Below are 16,971 nucleotides of genomic sequence, written 5' to 3'. Positions count from 1 at the left end.
TAATTTGTCCAGTCTGCCATGAGTTTGTTTCTCTCTAATAGCTCTTCCTGCAGTGAATTCTGCTTTCCTCTAGGGCACAGAACCTTGTGTCATTGTTATTCTGTGTCTGTAAAGATGGGTCTCATTGGTACGAGCTGTATTGATTTAATTGTATGGTCTGAAATGCTCCAAGGCAAGGCGTGACTAGTTTAGATGGACATCAATCAGTCCGCCATTTGATCAGTACTTTTTATTGGAACACATTTAGCTTTTATAGCCGGTCCGTGTCTCCTGGGAGTATCTACCAGCTGAGAAACAATTAAGAGAGTGGGAACCTTGGAGATGAGATGATAGCTGCCATAAACAATGATAGATCCAAGAGATAATAATGGCCATGGCCAATGTATGATGGAGATCAACACAAGTCTCAGCTTGCTGGGAGCACCAAAGCAGAAAAACACTAGGCCATCCCTAAAGTCCTAGTTCAAGTTCATCCTCTGTTTGCACTTATTTTGAGAAAATGTTGTGGAGTGTGAGAGAGTGTAATCGAAAGAGTTAACTCCATAAGTCCATAGTTACATAGTATAGTATTTGAGGTTGAATAAAGACACAAGTCCATCAAGTCCAACCTATTGCGTGTATGCATATGGTTCTGCTGGTATGTGCGTGTTTATGTGTGATCTTGTTCTTAGGAGTACCTGTACCCCTGTATGTTATGTTCTCTAATGAAATCGTCCAAGAGCTCCTTGAATGATTCCACACTCTTAGCTGAAATCACTGCATGTGGCAGCGAGTTCCAGACCTCAACCGCTCTAACTGAGAAGAACCGCCTTCGCCCCTTGTGCTGAAATTTTTTCTCCACCAATTTTAGATGGTGGCCTCTAGTCTTTGTTATGGGGTTAACCGTAAAGAGTTGGTTGCTAATGTTACTATTACCATTGAACATTTTGTACATGAAAATCATATCCCCCTTTAATCTCCTTACTTCTAACGTGTTAGGGTCTTGGCATTCAGAAAATATATAATGTTGGGGGGTTTTGGGGGGCCTAAAATGTGGAATATAACATGGGTACAAAAAATGAAAAAAAGGGCTCAGTCATGAAGGGGTTAAAAAAGAAAAATTATAGACTTGTCTCTGCAATACATCCCCTTCTTAATACAGCACAGGACTCTACTTGCTGTGTTTACAGCAGCCTGGCACTGTAAGCTATTATTCAATCTGTGGTCTACAATGACCCCCAAATCTTTCTCCATTTCTGACTTCCCTAGTGGCATACCCATAATTGTATAGCCCATTTGCCTATTGTTAACTCCAAAGTGCATTACTTTGCATTTATCGACATTAAACCTCATCTGCCATATAGTTGCCCACTCCCCTATTTTATCGAGGTCCTCCTGTAATGTTATGTCTAAGTCCGTGTCTATTACCCTCCCGATTTTGGTATCATCAGCAAACATTGAAACATTGCTATTCACACCCTTCCCGATATCGTTAATAAACAGGTTGCCTAGCACAGAACCCTGAGGCACACCGCTCATGACCGTAGACCAGTCTGAAAAAGTGCCATTTATCAATACTCTCTGTACCCGTTCCTGTAGCCAGTTTTCTATCCACGTACACACTATTTCATCTATGCCCAAGGGTCTCAGCTTGTGTAGCAAGCATTTATGTGGTACCGTGTCAAATGCTTTTGAAAAATCTAGATACACTACATCCACAGGCCTCCCTCCATCCAGATCTCTACTTACCTCTTTGTAAAAAGTTAGCAGGTTAGTCTGGCAGGAACGATCCTTCCTAAATCCATGCTGGTTATCATTTACTATGTCATTATCCTGAACAAACTCCACTAAGTAGTCCTTAATTAAATGGACTTACTTATGTCCATTTGTCAAATACCTAGTTAAGTTGATGAGGGGGCCACCGTTGCACCTCTAGTAAAAACACCACTGGAAAACAATAACTGTAGGCACAATAGAGGCATGAGTGCCAATTAAAGATTGTGGTAAAACAATACAAAAGACATTGACACCTGATGCATTCTGCTTGCTGAGCAGGCCAGTCCTGGATGGAACAGCCGGAACCCCATTATGATATAGGCTGGAGTTAAGGGATAAGGTAGGGAAAGGTGCTGAAAGAGGCGTGGGGTCAGGATACAAGCCCGAGTCAGCAACAAGTAAGCAGAAACCATGTTAAATGAATGTGCACAGACATAAGTACAGGCCAAGGTCAGGAACAAGTAGGTGACAAAATCAGAAGACAACAGCAAAGTAAAGAGTACACGCCAGGCTAAACAACAGAAGCCAAAAAGCAAGCCAGGTCAAATCAAAGGCAACAGATTAGGACCACTTGGCAATCTCATCAGACATTGCTAAGCTTTAAATAGACCATGTTGCACCAACACACGTGCTGGGCGTTCACTTATGCAAACGTGTGTTTGCATGTACGTAGAGGCGCATCTGATGGTACCCCATGGTGCAGGGCCGCATGTCCTAATATGCACATGCGGCTTCTACACTTACTGGCTACCTGGACCTTACTGGCAACAATTGATGCTGAAGGAGCAGGTACCAGAAATGGGAAAGGGATGTTAAAGTGCACAGAATGTTATGCGAGTACACTGGTGGTAAACAATGGCATCATGGGCCTGCAATCAATGGCATTCTTTGTAACCCCTATGGTTACATTGAAGAGTGTCCAGCTACTATGTCAATAAATTTCAGAGACCGGATGTAATGCATTAATTCATTTGTGCAGTTTTAGTGCTGCTGCACATAATTGCATTTTATTTTTTCCAGTTCCTTATAAAAGATTTTACCGGGGTAAAAGCTCTGCCATGATTTGGTCATATTTTAAAGCAATTCATAGTAGCGATTGTTAAAACTGCAACTTGTTTTGATGCTTTTCATTTCTATGCTCTCCCACGTCTTCCCCTCTCTATTCCTGAAAGTGAACATGTAGTTTGCCTTTCCGCACAATATAATTGCAAATGAGGGTACAGGTAACTAGGCACAAAGCTTTTAGAGCAGCACTTCTCAAATCTCTCCTTGGGGGATGCCAAACCACAGCAAATTTCACAGACAATACATGCACTATTACACAGGTGAATGCACATTATTTACACGTGAATAGACCATTGGCTCGGGACCAAGGTGAGAGTAGAGAAGCATTGTCTGGAGGACTGGCATGTAGGTAAGAGTCTACTAGTCCCACATTGCCTCCCATGACCAATTACTAGAACTTTCTCATAGTGGATAATGCTCATGTATTGTGAGAACAATATAGGGGACTCTATAGACTGGGAAACTGGAGTCGATTTTCTTCATTATGTTCACTGGGGACAACTGGTGTCTCTGCTGATAATTATATGTGAAAATAGAAGTTTTTACTTTTTTGGTACAGTTATTTTTCAAGACAACCTTTCTTATATGACTTTCATTGAAATGTAACAAGCTAAAGTGGACCTGTCATTAAAGCCCAACTGAACTTTTAGTTTAAATCTGCGAAATACATTCAAGATGCATTAAAACAAAAGGAGTGCAAAGTCTTAAAGGAGAACTATGAGGTGAGTGAAAATCACTCATCCTCATAGTTGGAGCCGACCTGTGACAATGAAACTGTCAAACGTTGGCTCAATACATCGGGAAGTGAGCGAACACATACCGTCGCTTGCTCACTTCTCAATCATCTCCCTGCAGGGAGCCCTGACTGTCAGTCACCTCTCCCCGCAGGGATTCCCCCCCCCTCCCCTCTCCGATCCTCCAGCGCTGACTGGAGGAACAGGCTGGTACAGCTGGCTCTGCCTCTAGATAGGCAGTGCCAGCTGTCATTCACGCAGCTGAGCGGATCTCGTCAGCATTGTCGGGATCCGTCCCTGCTGTGGCGGTCTCCTTATACCATGAGCTGTAGCTCGTGATATACTGAGCTTCGAGTCACGGGAGGATGCTGGTATATGTCCTCTCGTGACCCTTATGAGAACTATGAGGAAAAACACTTACTTTAAATTTCCTTTCCTTTAAAAAGCAGCCACAGCCTGAGTATAAAAACCTGTCCCCTGTATGCATGCTGTGAAAAAGCCTCAATTAATCAGGCCTAATTAACTTCTTTCTACCACGCACTCCTTAGCTAGTACTTTGTTGCTGATTTGTTTATTTTCTTCTTTTTTTTAACCATAATTATTTAAACTTTTTTTTTTTTTTCGCATTCATTTGTTCGCATTGTTTTTTTTTTTATGTTTGTGCAAAAACAAATGGCAGAATAAAAAAAATAAAAAAAGTAAATATCCTTGGCAGTAGGTAGGTGGGTGGAGGGAGGGAGTGCGATGTTGTTGCATGTGGAAATGATCAGGCAACTCATTGTTGGGGTGTACATGCACCTTAATATGTACTGCTGATGGGTCCGCCATTAAAGTAAACCTGTTGCTTTGTAATGTATGGGCAAAGCTTAGGTTTCCTAGAATAGTAGTGTGGATAGAATGTGAGAAAGAAATGTGGAAGACTGGTCTGGCTTATTAGAAGGGGAAACTGAGCAAGGAGAACCTACCTGTCTGATCGATCTTTCAAAGTGCAGCGAACCAGCAGATATCTGCAGCTACCACAGACATGAGATCACTATCCGATTTAACTGTCAGGCAACAATGACCTCATGTCTTTGGCAAATCTAGAGCTTATATCAGCAGTCCATAAGCAAGGAAGCAATTCACAGTGCCGGACAGATGACCACTAGAGGGAGCTTTACAAACCCATGTGTGGAATACAGGAATTAAAATATGGGACTTGGATGATGACAGGCTTCCTCACCAGTCACTCCTGACTGGTGAGGAAGCCTGTCAATCATCCAATCGGCCAATCAGCGGGAGAAGAGGTCAGAAAGACTGGAGCAGATGACAGAGGAGGTCGCGGCCATCTTGCTTGATTGAAGACGCGATGGAGGTCCTGTGTGCGGCGGATCCGGGTCCCTGAAGATGGCGACGCGGCACAGGTACTCGTTTTATGTTTTGGAGTATTTGCACGAGTACGAGTACTCATGCAAATACTCGGTATCGCGGCCGATACCAATGCCTGTATCGGTGCATCCCTAGACAGCATGCAACTGAATCTAATTCAAGTTTCTTGAAAAATGATCTATAGGTAAATGATACAGTGACGATTCATTCCTAATGTGCCCTTCTTAAAATACATTACAGCTTTCCTTTTATTGTACACTAGAGTAATAATTAGGGCGGGTAATAAGTGGTAAAACTTGTCTTCTCAGTAAAGTATCATTTTTTCTCCTTTAGGTTAAAACTTTAGCTTTTTATACCAGTGTGAAAGTGATTTGCCGAGATGGGCAAAGCATTTATCCGCAGCTAAATATATATTTCTCCTGATTTGAAGAGTAGGAGCTAAAGGAAAATTATAGCTGAAATACAAGCTACAGAATGGTGAAAAAAAGTCTCACTTGTCAATCAAGGATATTTATATTCTGCCTTCAGACATGAATATTAGAAGTTGTGAGTTCTCTTTATTAACTCGCTTGGTGCTATATATGTTTTTCCTCTGCTGTATCTAATGAGCTCTGAAGGGTCTGTGTGTTTAATGGAGACTCGGAATGAGATTTTCTCATGTTCAGGAGAGGATCGAATGGACTCTTTTCTGCTTTACAGGGGATGCATAGGGGTATATTTAGAGAGCAGTGAATTTAACTTTCACCAACTGTTCACTGGTGGTGAATTAATCATCATCATTTAAAACACAACTATACTCGGCAATATCTTTGTGCCATGTGAAAGCTTGTGAAACATTGTGATCTAGGCATTAAAAAATATCTCAGGTTGGTTTCCTACAAAGTTTTCTTCTCATTCTGCCATGTAGCAAATGCGCAATCTCTACTATATTCTTGGCATGCTTCTAGTGCCAGAATTTGGTCTACATTGTGGTTGCTTATCTCATCCTCCAAGGTCTGTTGTGAGCCCCAAGCTGTATGCCTTGTCCTCTTGTGATTTCCAACATCACTGCTCTTGCTCCAGCCCCTAAAAATGCCCCCACAGTATCTGTCTATTGGTACCACTAGAACTATGGAGGAAGCCTCTGAAGGGATCTGTTCTGTTTTGTTTGCTATTTGCCATTGATTGAGCTTTTTTTTTTTTTCAATGGCCATTTAATAGTGACCTCAGCAGTGGGCAGGAAGCAGAGTAAGATCTCTCTCTGATGGGATCAATAACAGCAACAAAAACACATTTTAATTGAGTGGGTATGGGATTTGACATCTGTCAGGTTTTGTTTTTTTTTGCCCTCTGTGTCTTCCTGTCCAGGTGACATTCTCAGAAGGGATGCACCGATATATTGGCCGCAAATGGCACTTTTGGCATAATGTCAAAAGTGCAATTTTCTGGCCGATACATCGGCGCATCCGTGATTTCTCTCCTCCCCGCTGGGCGCTCCTCTGTGTCCCAACGGGGAGGAGAGAAACTGTCACAGGCGGCCGAGAGCGGCCGGCGTCTCTCCTCCCACACCGCTCAGCCTCATGTCGCAGATCGGCAGGGCGTGTGTGGACGGAGACAGCTGTCATTGCTGTCACAGCAGGCTGAGCTCCGCTTGCTCAGCCTGCTGTGACAACTGTCAGGAAGGAGAGCGAGTACTAAATAAATAAATAAAAATAATTTTAAAACAATTAAAAAGTTTATAATAAATACAATATTTTAAAAATTTGAAAAAGGTAAAATGAAAAACATTTTCGGTTTCGGCCTGACATTTTTTTTAATTTGGATTTTGAAAATGTCATTTCGGCGCACCTCTAATCCTCAGCATTTGATTTTCTATCCTAGGAAGTCGGGGGAGATCTCCCCATTGAGGACAGGGAACACAGTAACATCTTGACAAAAGTTCTGCGCTTGTACCTAGTGTTGACAGCTAAAAAATACCCACTGTGCAGCAGTACTAAACAGGAAGCAAAGCCTACCTATATAATGAGCAAATATTGCATAGTTTATAGATGAGGAAGCTGGCACATAGCTCTAATATCCAAAAGTTTTACTAAAGCCACAGTAAACCAATCAGAATAGATCTTGGGTACAAAGGATAAAACTTACAGTAATGACGCTCTCGCAGTATATGCTTTTTCAAAAGAACAGCGGGAACTCCAGCCACCATCTACTCTGGTTATTTCAGCTAGAGGGGGGTAATGTTCACATCTAAGAAGACAGAGTACAAGAACTTCTAAGATCTGCAAGCACTAGGGAAGGAGTATCCAACTTGATTTCTCATTTCAGAGGTTTGTGCTTTTAAAATAAAATGCCTTTAGTTTTTAGGCAGACAGTACCTGCTACCGATAGATGGGAAAGAGAAGCTTTGTACTTTTCCAACGTCAAACCCTTTGCATATTTAATTCTTCTTATTAATTTTTTGCTGTGCCCAGTTCAGGAGATTTCCCTTCATTTTCTGTACTGAAGACCCAACAGAAAGTGAGAAAAAAGTCTCTCAAAAGACAGGTGGAACAAGTGTCTTCTTTGGAAAATGTATCCTCACCTCCTGTAGGCAAACGTAACCTTTTGGATTTCTCTGCACTTTCTGTCTCAGTGACAGTGGTTGCCAGGACAAACTGAAAAATGTAATCTCCCCAACCAGGACACAGACTCCAATAAAAACCTAACAACATGTAAAATTGTAGTGGACCTTAATGTCATTGTATATTTGTTATACATAGCAATAATTATTTTTTTTCCGCTCCTGTGACATTTTCATTGTGTATCTCGGAGGTTGCGTTTAGTTGGCATGTATTTAGAACATTCCCCCCTCTAGTTTTAAATGGCAAATATACTGTAAAGCTCCTATGCAAACAAATTCTCACGGCCGTTTATGCTTTACCTGTTTAAGTTATAGTTGCAGTGGATTGAAAAAATAAATAAAAAATTGGGGGGAAAAAAGCTGAAAAATGCTTATCTAAAACCAGGTCCTACATGGAGTTGGACCGGTCCTTTTTCAGGTATTCATGTCACTACTTGAAGGACGTGGCCTTTACCATTGACTGTCCTCTCAGGTTCCAGAACTGCATCTGCATGATGACATCCTGATCAGGGTCCACCAATAAAAATGGGCACAGACTGCAGCCCTGGATTGCCAGTGTCCACTAACAGAAGAGGCATCATCGAGGGACATGTTACAGTAGACTCAGGTAAGCATAAAATGGGCTTAAAGGGGGTTCTTGAAAAATTGTGTATTGGTTGGAGGAGGGTGGGGGTCTAAATTTGCCCAGAGATGGGCTTTAATGGTGACTGGTGTCCCCGTAGTTCCTTTACAAAAAACAGATACCGTGAAATGGTCATTAGACAAGATTTTATCTTTATAGCCTAATGTCGTATTCTAATGTATTTTGGATTTAAAGTGTTACTGCACTTTTACTAGAAGATACCTTTGTTCCAGTAACCTGTTGTGCATATGGGCACACAAGAACAGTGCGTACAAGTTTCTATTAGTGATGCACCGATACCGGTTTTTCAGTATCCATTATGAGTACCGATATTTTTCTATCGGTACTTGCTGTGATATTCGGGAAATTTAGCACAAATGGTGAGCGCTCAAAGTCCAATCTTGAAGCCACTTTAGCATAAAACAGGACAGTCTTTGATTTCTTTCATCAACAGAACAATTACTTTCTTCAGTAATAACATAAGGGTCACTTGTATTTCAGCAATAGACAATGTCTCACCGACTCAAGATTGTAGCACATACTTCATGTGTAACTGGCTCTTTAAGCCTCCTCGGCTGTCTTTCATGTGCCTCCAGCAAACACAGCCACCTGGTTCCTCTCTGACTTCTGGCTGGAGTCCTCCTGACTCCTGAACACAACCTATCCCTCTTCCCAGGAGCCCAGGGCATTAGCCAGCACCCTTTACATAAGGACTGTGCACAGGTGTGCAATCATTAGGTGCCTGCCCCTACTAAACCACGGACCCAGGACTCGAGATTTCATCCCTCCCAATTCTCTTTGAAATCTTCCAGTTCCAGGATCCCATGCCAAATCGACAAAACCTGTAGAGAACTGCAAAGCCAGTTTTTTTCCCAGCAAAATAATTTGTTTACTGGAACCACCCAGCCCCTCTGGCTGAGAGTCCTGGGTGACTACCACCCCCAGTTCTACCATGGGATTGCCACACAATACCACATCGTCTGTACCGATACTGGCATCCCGAGGTTGCGTGGGCCCGGCTTCCTGATTGCCTGGGAAGCCGGCTCCATGCTTCCTCGTGGCACTGCCAGTCAGAGGGAATCTCCCTCTGACCGGCAGTTGCTATATCTGGGTAAGTATAGGAGCATTTGGACGAGTACTCGCCCAAATGCTCAGTATGAGCAACGATACTGATACCATTGTCGGTATCGGTGCATTCCTAGTTTCTTTAAAGCGTTTTTTAAAGCTTTCAATAGCTTCGTTGAAGTTTTTAAAGTGTCCTTCAGTTTAAGGTCTAACACAGATCTTAAAAAATGCTGACCGTAACTTTAAACAATTGCTAGCAGTTTGTTTCAAGTGACTGCACACCCATTGAGATCTTTAACATCCCCAACCTGGAGCTGAAGTTTAATTACAAGCTTCAGAAAACGTACTTGAAGCTTAATAAAGCTTTGTGTATAATTGGTAAAAGCTTGCTGTACACATACTGAAGCCTTTATGTATAAGGCTCCGTTCACACGTAAGCATCAGCGTTTAAAGGCATTATTTAGCAGTTTTTCTCAAGCGTTTTTGAGCATTTTATACACATCAACGCGTGTTTGTCATGTGTTGTTTCAAGTGTTTCGACACATTGCGTATAAACGTGAGTCAAAACGCGTAAAAAAATGTGTGCAAATGCTTCTGTTGCATGTTTACAGGCGTTTGCATTGAAGTCTATGATGCCAAAAGCACAGAAATCTGCAGGAAAGTACTTTTTCCAGCGACAGGTGTTTTTCTACAGGCGAAAAGATGCTCAGATGGGAACAGGGGCATTGAAAACGATGGAAATCCTGTAAGCATTTTAGTGCTTGGCCCTTTCAGCTACAAAACACGTAGGTGTGAACAGGAACTAAAACTTCTCTAGAAATCAAACTTGCAGCCTCCTGGCTTTGAGTGCATCCCGCAGTGCTCTGAAAAAGCCTGGGAGACATATTGCTCATTTTATTACAATGTGGAGCAGCACGTCCATCTCTAAGGAGCGCTGTCTAGCGGTGGCCAGGAACAGCTTGCTTACAACAAAGATAGAGGTAAACACTCTGCTAGGCTGTGCTGCCGGACACAGGATTTATCTACAGTAAAGGCAACCAATTACATCTTTTTATAGCCTGCAGAGATAAGTACACATGTGTTATGTTTGGTGAAAGTACACGTATATTTATATAAAGCATTTGGATATGGGAGCCACAGGCCTGCCTCCTTATCTACAAACTGTGGAACATTGCTATGCTTGTACAGAGATGTAAGAGCAGGGTGACTCATTCTGCTTGTGTATATAGCTGATTGTGTTAGTTCCAAGTTATTATTGTGTGGATAAAGAACTTTGAGTCCTGCAGGGTGTTCATTTTAATGTGTTGGTTAATGCGCAAATATGGCTGCCAGTTTACGTTATATATTAAGCAAATCGGATTTACATGTATAGAAAATGATGGATTTCTGCTGTGCACGATTCAATGTGCATTATTTTCTTTGGCCAGGCTATAAGATTTGTTAATCTTCACTTAATAGCTGTTATATGCTGCTGCCTGAAACATTGCCTGGCCCATCACAGATTGCAGTGATGGAAAATGATCAGAAGTGAAGCTGAGTTTTGTTGTGACATCATACAGAAACTGGGTTCCAGACAGGTAAGCGGAGCAGTGACTGGTAATAGGCCGATGATCAGAATAAGCTCCGGCAACCTGAATTCAAACACAAAGAAAGGACAGGATTAACCTAGGGCATGAGTAGAGATGAGGCTAGGCTTGGTGCGAACACAGTTCACTTGAGTTCACCCAAACCTGCTCTGACTGCCACCTCCTCCCGACCCAATCTGTGGCAGAAGTTTTGGCCGGGGAGTTACCTGCCCCTTTGTGACATATAGCTGGGGGATGCTTCTGCCCGCACCTGGTTTGTTCAGGAGGAGAGTCTTTAGTGGGCTCGGCGAACTGAGTTCACTCATGTAGCTTTTCGTGCGTTTGGCGTTTTCCTGATGGCGTTTTTCCTGCTCAGGTGTGAACCAGGGCCATTAGAATTCATGGGATTTCTTGGGATTTCTTGTGTTGGGCATTTAAAAGCGCTTTTCGAACTGCTCAAAAACTCCTAGGTGCGAACCAGGGCTAAAAGCCTACTAATGAAGGCAGGTGTGCAGAGCGAAGACCTGTTCTGCAGTACCAATCCACAGAGGGTGAAGGTTCAAGGCTCATTTTTACACAAACAGTCATATTTGATGAATTTTCTCTACTTGACCTTTAAACCTTTCTCTTTGTTTTTCCTGTTTATTTTATTGGAAACAACATCAATATTTACCCCATGCCATTGCTGATAAATTGCAGTATACGTACCTCGGAAGCCTGCCTTTCCAAACAATAGCAGCATTGTAAAAAGTTGAGGCAGGGTTGGCATATTTATGGGGAGTCTTTGCCTGGTGTTTTTGTCTGCCCTTAGGAATATCGGACTGGAACAAAATGTTGTTGGCCCGGTTGAATATTTTAGGCCATCGCAGTGCAGTGGGTTGTGCCGCGTTTTTGATGCGTTTCGGGCCGTTTTTAGTTTAAAATTGGCTTTCAGTGCGTTCCAGGGCGTTTGCATGCACTCCAGAGCGTTCCAGAGCAGGTAAAATAGGGCTTGCTGCAGTTTGTTTACATGCTCTGGAACTGAATGCTGCGGTGCAAACTAGAGCCCAAAATACCATTGGAATACATTGGACGCAGTTTTGATCCGGTCTGTAACTGCTCTGCTCTGCTCCTGGAACGCGCTTAGTGTGAACAAGGCCTAAAGTATGTGGAATGTTTATATTTCTTTACTTCTCTGGGGAAACTATAGACAAAGTTGTGCATATGCCACAGTGTTCAAATCTGTGCTTTTTCCAGCAGAATGACACATTAAAGCGGAACTTCACCCTTATCTTACAAATGACAACAAAGGCACCTGTAGAAATATATAATGATGACAATCTACAAACAGATACTTCTAGATATTTGCTGGCTGTTTATTCTTTTCCTCCATATTCTACTCATGGTGGCCATTTTCACTAAGGGCAGATGACTCCATCTCCCTTTAATTCCTGGGGTTCTGGCACATGTGACTTAACCTCCTTGGCGGTATTCCCGAGTGTGGCTCGGGGTTAATTTTCTGTACCATAAGCGGTAACCCCGAGCCACACTCGGGAATTACCTTGTCCCTCGAGCCGTGCTGTGTCCTCCGGCCGATGCCAGCATCCAGGTTCCGTCCCTTGCGAGCGTCCGTGTCGCAGGGGGGCGGAACCGGCGGGAGATTCAAAAGTTAAATAAAAACGAAAACAAATAGAACGAAAAAAGGAAAAAAAAAAAGAAAAAATCATACCGCCAGGGAGGTTAAATATCTAAAAGAGAAAAATGCCTTTTCCTGAGGTCTCACAAGATTTTGCCGTTTACAGATGAGATTTCTCAGGAAGGAACTCCTGAGCATAAGGATCTGGTATGGATTTTGGAGGGGCCACAGAACGCCTTTCAAATTTAGGTTTTTTACGCTTCAGACTTCAGTGTCTTAAGATTTTACATACTTTTAAGGGGGTCCTGTGACTGAAAACAGGTTGAAAAACACTACTCTGTAGTGTTCCTCTTTGCTCCTCCCAGGACAACTACATAAAAGCTTATATAGGAAAATGAGGGGAGGGGCAAAGTAGCTGTACCAGCACAGAGGGTAATTAGACACTGCCAGAAGAGGAGAAGGTTACGGCGTGCAAGGAGAAGGGGTTTTTGCTAGGAAATTGACTCTTCAGAAGTAGTAAAATTTTCTAGCAGATTAACCACTTGCCGTCCGCCCGTTGTAAAAAAACGGACGGACGGCACTGCAGCATTGGTGGGTTGCCGTCTCCAGATGGCATTTTTTTTCTGCGGGCGCGCACGGGCAAAAAAGACCCGACCAATGCAAACACCCGTTATTGGGTGTTTCACATATAGACGATCGGCGGCTCCATAGCCCGCTGATCGTCTATATGTGCTCGTTTTTTCGGCACCTCTCCGCCCCCAAGGCCGCTGTTTTTTTGCCCCACTCCCACCTGACCCCTCACCTTGAATCCCAGGATCTGCTGCCCCATCTGCGGCCCGGGACCGGCACAGAGGGCGTCAGGAGGAAGAGGAATTCTGTCCCCAAAAAATGGTATAAACTTAATTTCAGTACAGCGTTGCATGTAATAAATGTCAGTCAAAGTACCGCAGCGCTGAATACTGAAAAATGGCCTGGATGGGCAGGGGGTTTAACACCACGGATGTCAACTGGTTAAGAGACATACAGCAAGTCAATAATAAAAAAACAAAAATTAATAGAAAGAAAAAACACTGCAAGTAAGCATCTAAAATGCTTGATTTTGTTGTGCTTTCACCTGCAGTTTTTTTAATTTGGTGACAGGGTCTCTTTAAACTCCATGTCCTATGAAAATAAATGTTTTTCTTAGTAAAGTTATTCATCCCATCACACAAATTGTGATCATGGCAGACTCCTTGCAGTCTGTTTTGCATATCATGACCTTTTATTATTCATTTGCAATTGGGGATTATCGGAAGGGCTATCTATTCTATATATAGATTTCTGAATGGCGATGATCGGAGCACCAGAGACCAGGATTTCTGTCATGGTCTGGGGGCCCTGTGCAGTCTTAGCTGAACAGTGTACCAGTGTGTAAGACACAATACCACAGCAGACTCCATGGTTACCGCTGGGAGCCGAGACAGAAGGCGTCATGCATTTCAAATTGTACGCAGAATGAGGAACTTGTTATGTGCAGCTGCAGTGAACAGGTGAGGGCATTTATCATCCCCTGTTCTGCCCACTCAGAGCCTCATCTCTATGTAGACGTTCTGGAATGCCATTGTAAGATTCCCACCTGCCTCTGATTGTAGTGCTGCTGCAAAGTTTAGAAACTAACTTCACAAAAGTCTTCAGGGGGATTTTTTTTTAAACTGGAGCAGATGCCTGTGGCAACCAATCAAATTATCTCTTCAGTTTGTTCCGTTAAGATTTGAAAATGAAATAGAGAAGCTGATTGGTTGCCATGCACATCTGCTTGGGATTTTGTCTGCTCCAGTTTTGATAAATTCCCTTCTTCATCTTTATGTATCTCAGTTTCTAGAAATTGTCATATGAGAGTTGGTGTAAAACATGACGTACGAAGTTTAACAACAATACATTGGACATGGCTACATTCATGTCACTGACACATACTTGCCACTAACTGTTGCACTGCATTTTATTTTTATTTTCAGTAGATTTGTATTAGATTTTACAGTGCCCAATTTGCAGGATAAAAGGTCATGTGCAGATCACGCAACACTTATATTAGTAAGAGAACTGAGAGTACATGGAAAAAAAAACAACATGAACATGTCAGCAGGCCCGCCGAGTGTCGCCCAAAGTAGAGTGAGCTGTTCCTGAAATCTGAGGAAAAGTGATATAACTTGGACCTTGTAGTTAACTGTCCAATAATATAAAGAGAAACCAGAAAAAGATCAAACTAAAGACAAAGAAGTTGAAACCAGAGAAAGACAAAATAGTACATACAATGGAAAGAAGGGAGGAGGGTAAAGGGGAGAATTGGAAATGGGGTATCAGGAAGGGGAAAGGGACCGGGGGGGGTAAACCAGCAGAGGGAGACTAAAGGGAAGTGTAACCTTCTGGTGAGGCCATCATTAAAGTGAACCTGTTTTTCACCCTGCATAGGAAAAGCACACATTCATTTTAAAGCGAGTTTGTCCTTTTGCCCATCATCATATTCTTTTGCTAGCTTACCCCTCATCCTTCTATACCCACTTTTGTTCTGCTTCCCTGTTCCCATGTCGGGGTGTGTCTAGACCCCGCATAAGTTCGTGTTGGACATTACCAGTGTTTGCACAGGGTAAATCTGGCCATACAATGTTGGAATGTTGTTCAAACATTTGTTCAAAATCATTCAGCAGAACATTTGATGATGCCACCATTAAGTCAACTAATTTCTTACAAAAGCCCTTCAAAATTTTGCCCAGACCACCTACTTGAATGGAATCCCAGACACATTTTGGCTAGCACATGAACATTACAATATGTACCATTTTTACAGAAGGTAAATCATATGCACGGTCAGAATTTGGTTTGTTCATATAAGAAAAGAGAATTTTTCATCTTGCTCCTTCAATTTTCCTTGTCACTATGGACAAAAACGAACATCGATGAGACCCCACTAACCATTAGAAAATTGTTCTGAAAATGAATCCCATAGAACAAAATTTTACTGGCACATGAACTTTCTTCCACCGTGACAGTATTAATGTCTTGTTATTGGCCACTCAAGTACTGAGCACTGCTAGGAGAAAAGGGAGAAGGCTTTCCCATATTCCAGTGGGCTCTTCCAAAGGTTCCGACATAGGAAGAGAGCAGCAGTGGTGGAAAGTAGGTGGTAGGGGTACGTAGGCCTCTAGGTGTATGTGTCAGAATAAGTATAATAAATAAAATGTCCCAAGTATGTAAAAAAAAAAAAATCTCAGCGAGGGCCAACACTATCACAAATGTACAGATTTCTCACAGTATAATAGTTATCAGGAGACCGACCAAGCATGGAAGGAAATCTGACTTTAATACAGCTTTTTTAAAGCCATTATAATGCACAGCAGTCTCTGGAGCTGTGCAAAAATAGCCCCGGCACAAAAGCAGATAACAGACGCCAAGACTGTATGAAAAATATATGCACGGAGAAGGCAATCGCTCCTAGCTTCACTCAAAGAAAACATGTATTCTAAGATTTTGTGATGCAGAATGCAGCATTCAGTCATTGTTGTTTTGCATGAGTCAGTCGGTGTGAGAATCCTGCTGATCCATTGCTAACTTTACCTAGAGACATTATACTGGGTCAGTGTGTTGCAGACCCTGTCATGCTGTCTGAAGCAGTGATAAATAGGACATCATCTTCAAGGTTTGGAAACATCTACATTACTAAGTGAGCTAAAATGAAAGCTTATTTGTCTCTAATGTCTCCCGGAGATGAATGTTTACATTACTTTTAAAGTGAATGTAAAAGACTTCAAGTTCTAAAATAAGCATATAAGTATTAGCGTGATGTAAATAGTCTTAAAGGAGAACTATGGGGTTAGGGCTTCTCCCCATAGTTCTCCTTAGGGTAATGGGAGGACACAAACTAGCGTCCTCCCGTCACCCTAAGCTCAGTATACCGCGAGCTGCTGCTCACGGTATACTGAGACGCTGCAGCTGAAGCGGATCCCGACAATTATGGCGGGATCCGCCCAGCTGCGTGACTGACGGCTGGCTTTGCCTATCTAGAGGCAGAGCCAGCTGTACCCGCCCCCTCCAGCGCTGGCAGATCGGAGTGGGGGGAATCCAGCCCCTCCCCTGTCACAGGTCGGCTCAGTAGATCGGGAGGTGAGCGAACACATACCGGCGAACTATGAGGTGAGTGAAAAGCACTCACCTCATGTGTATAGATGTGCTTAAAGCCTATCTCGAGGGAGAAAAACATTTCCTTGCAGTGGGGCTGTCCCTGCTCCTGCAAGAGTTAACTGCTCTTTTATGTCTAGGGGTATTGTGTAAAGCACTTTTACTTACCTGGTCCCTTCTTCCCCAGCAGTGGGTTCTCCCCTTTTCTTCTCCTACTCTCCACCTTGTGGTTTGTCTGTCCCTCGACATACTCATGTATATTACAGGGTTATGGGACCTGCATTGTATGTGATGAAGCCAGTGGGCCTCTGAGGGGGGAAGAGGCTGTGGTTGTGGGTCTTGGAGCCCGCGGGAGTGGAGATAAGGCAATTAAAAGTGTTTTATACAGCCCCCCTAGACAATAACGACTATCGAACCCTTGCATTGGGGGG

General features: G+C 42.9%; 1 protein-coding gene across 3 annotated transcripts in view; it reads left to right on the top strand.

The window, feature by feature from the left end:
- The window catches only part of GALNT10 (polypeptide N-acetylgalactosaminyltransferase 10), a 208,357-nt gene that overhangs the window by 107,779 nt on the left and 83,607 nt on the right, over positions 1 to 16,971 (top strand). Inside the window, exons 3-4 of one of the 3 annotated variants that reach the window (XM_018567555.1) lie at positions 8,094 to 8,112; positions 14,671 to 14,697. The exons of the other annotated variants lie outside the window; for them this stretch is intronic. Of the exons in view, the coding sequence (XP_018423057.1) occupies positions 8,094 to 8,112; positions 14,671 to 14,697 (46 nt within the window). The remainder of the gene's footprint in view (positions 1 to 8,093; positions 8,113 to 14,670; positions 14,698 to 16,971) is intronic. 3 annotated transcript variants of the gene reach the window in all.

The sequence above is a fragment of the Nanorana parkeri genome, unplaced genomic scaffold, assembly GCF_000935625.1.
Source record: "Nanorana parkeri isolate BGI_ZX_2015 unplaced genomic scaffold, ASM93562v1 scaffold1061, whole genome shotgun sequence".
Classification (NCBI taxonomy): Eukaryota; Metazoa; Chordata; class Amphibia; order Anura; family Dicroglossidae; genus Nanorana; species Nanorana parkeri.
Note: the sequence above shows the minus strand (reverse complement) of the source record. Positions and strands in the feature narration are given on the sequence as shown.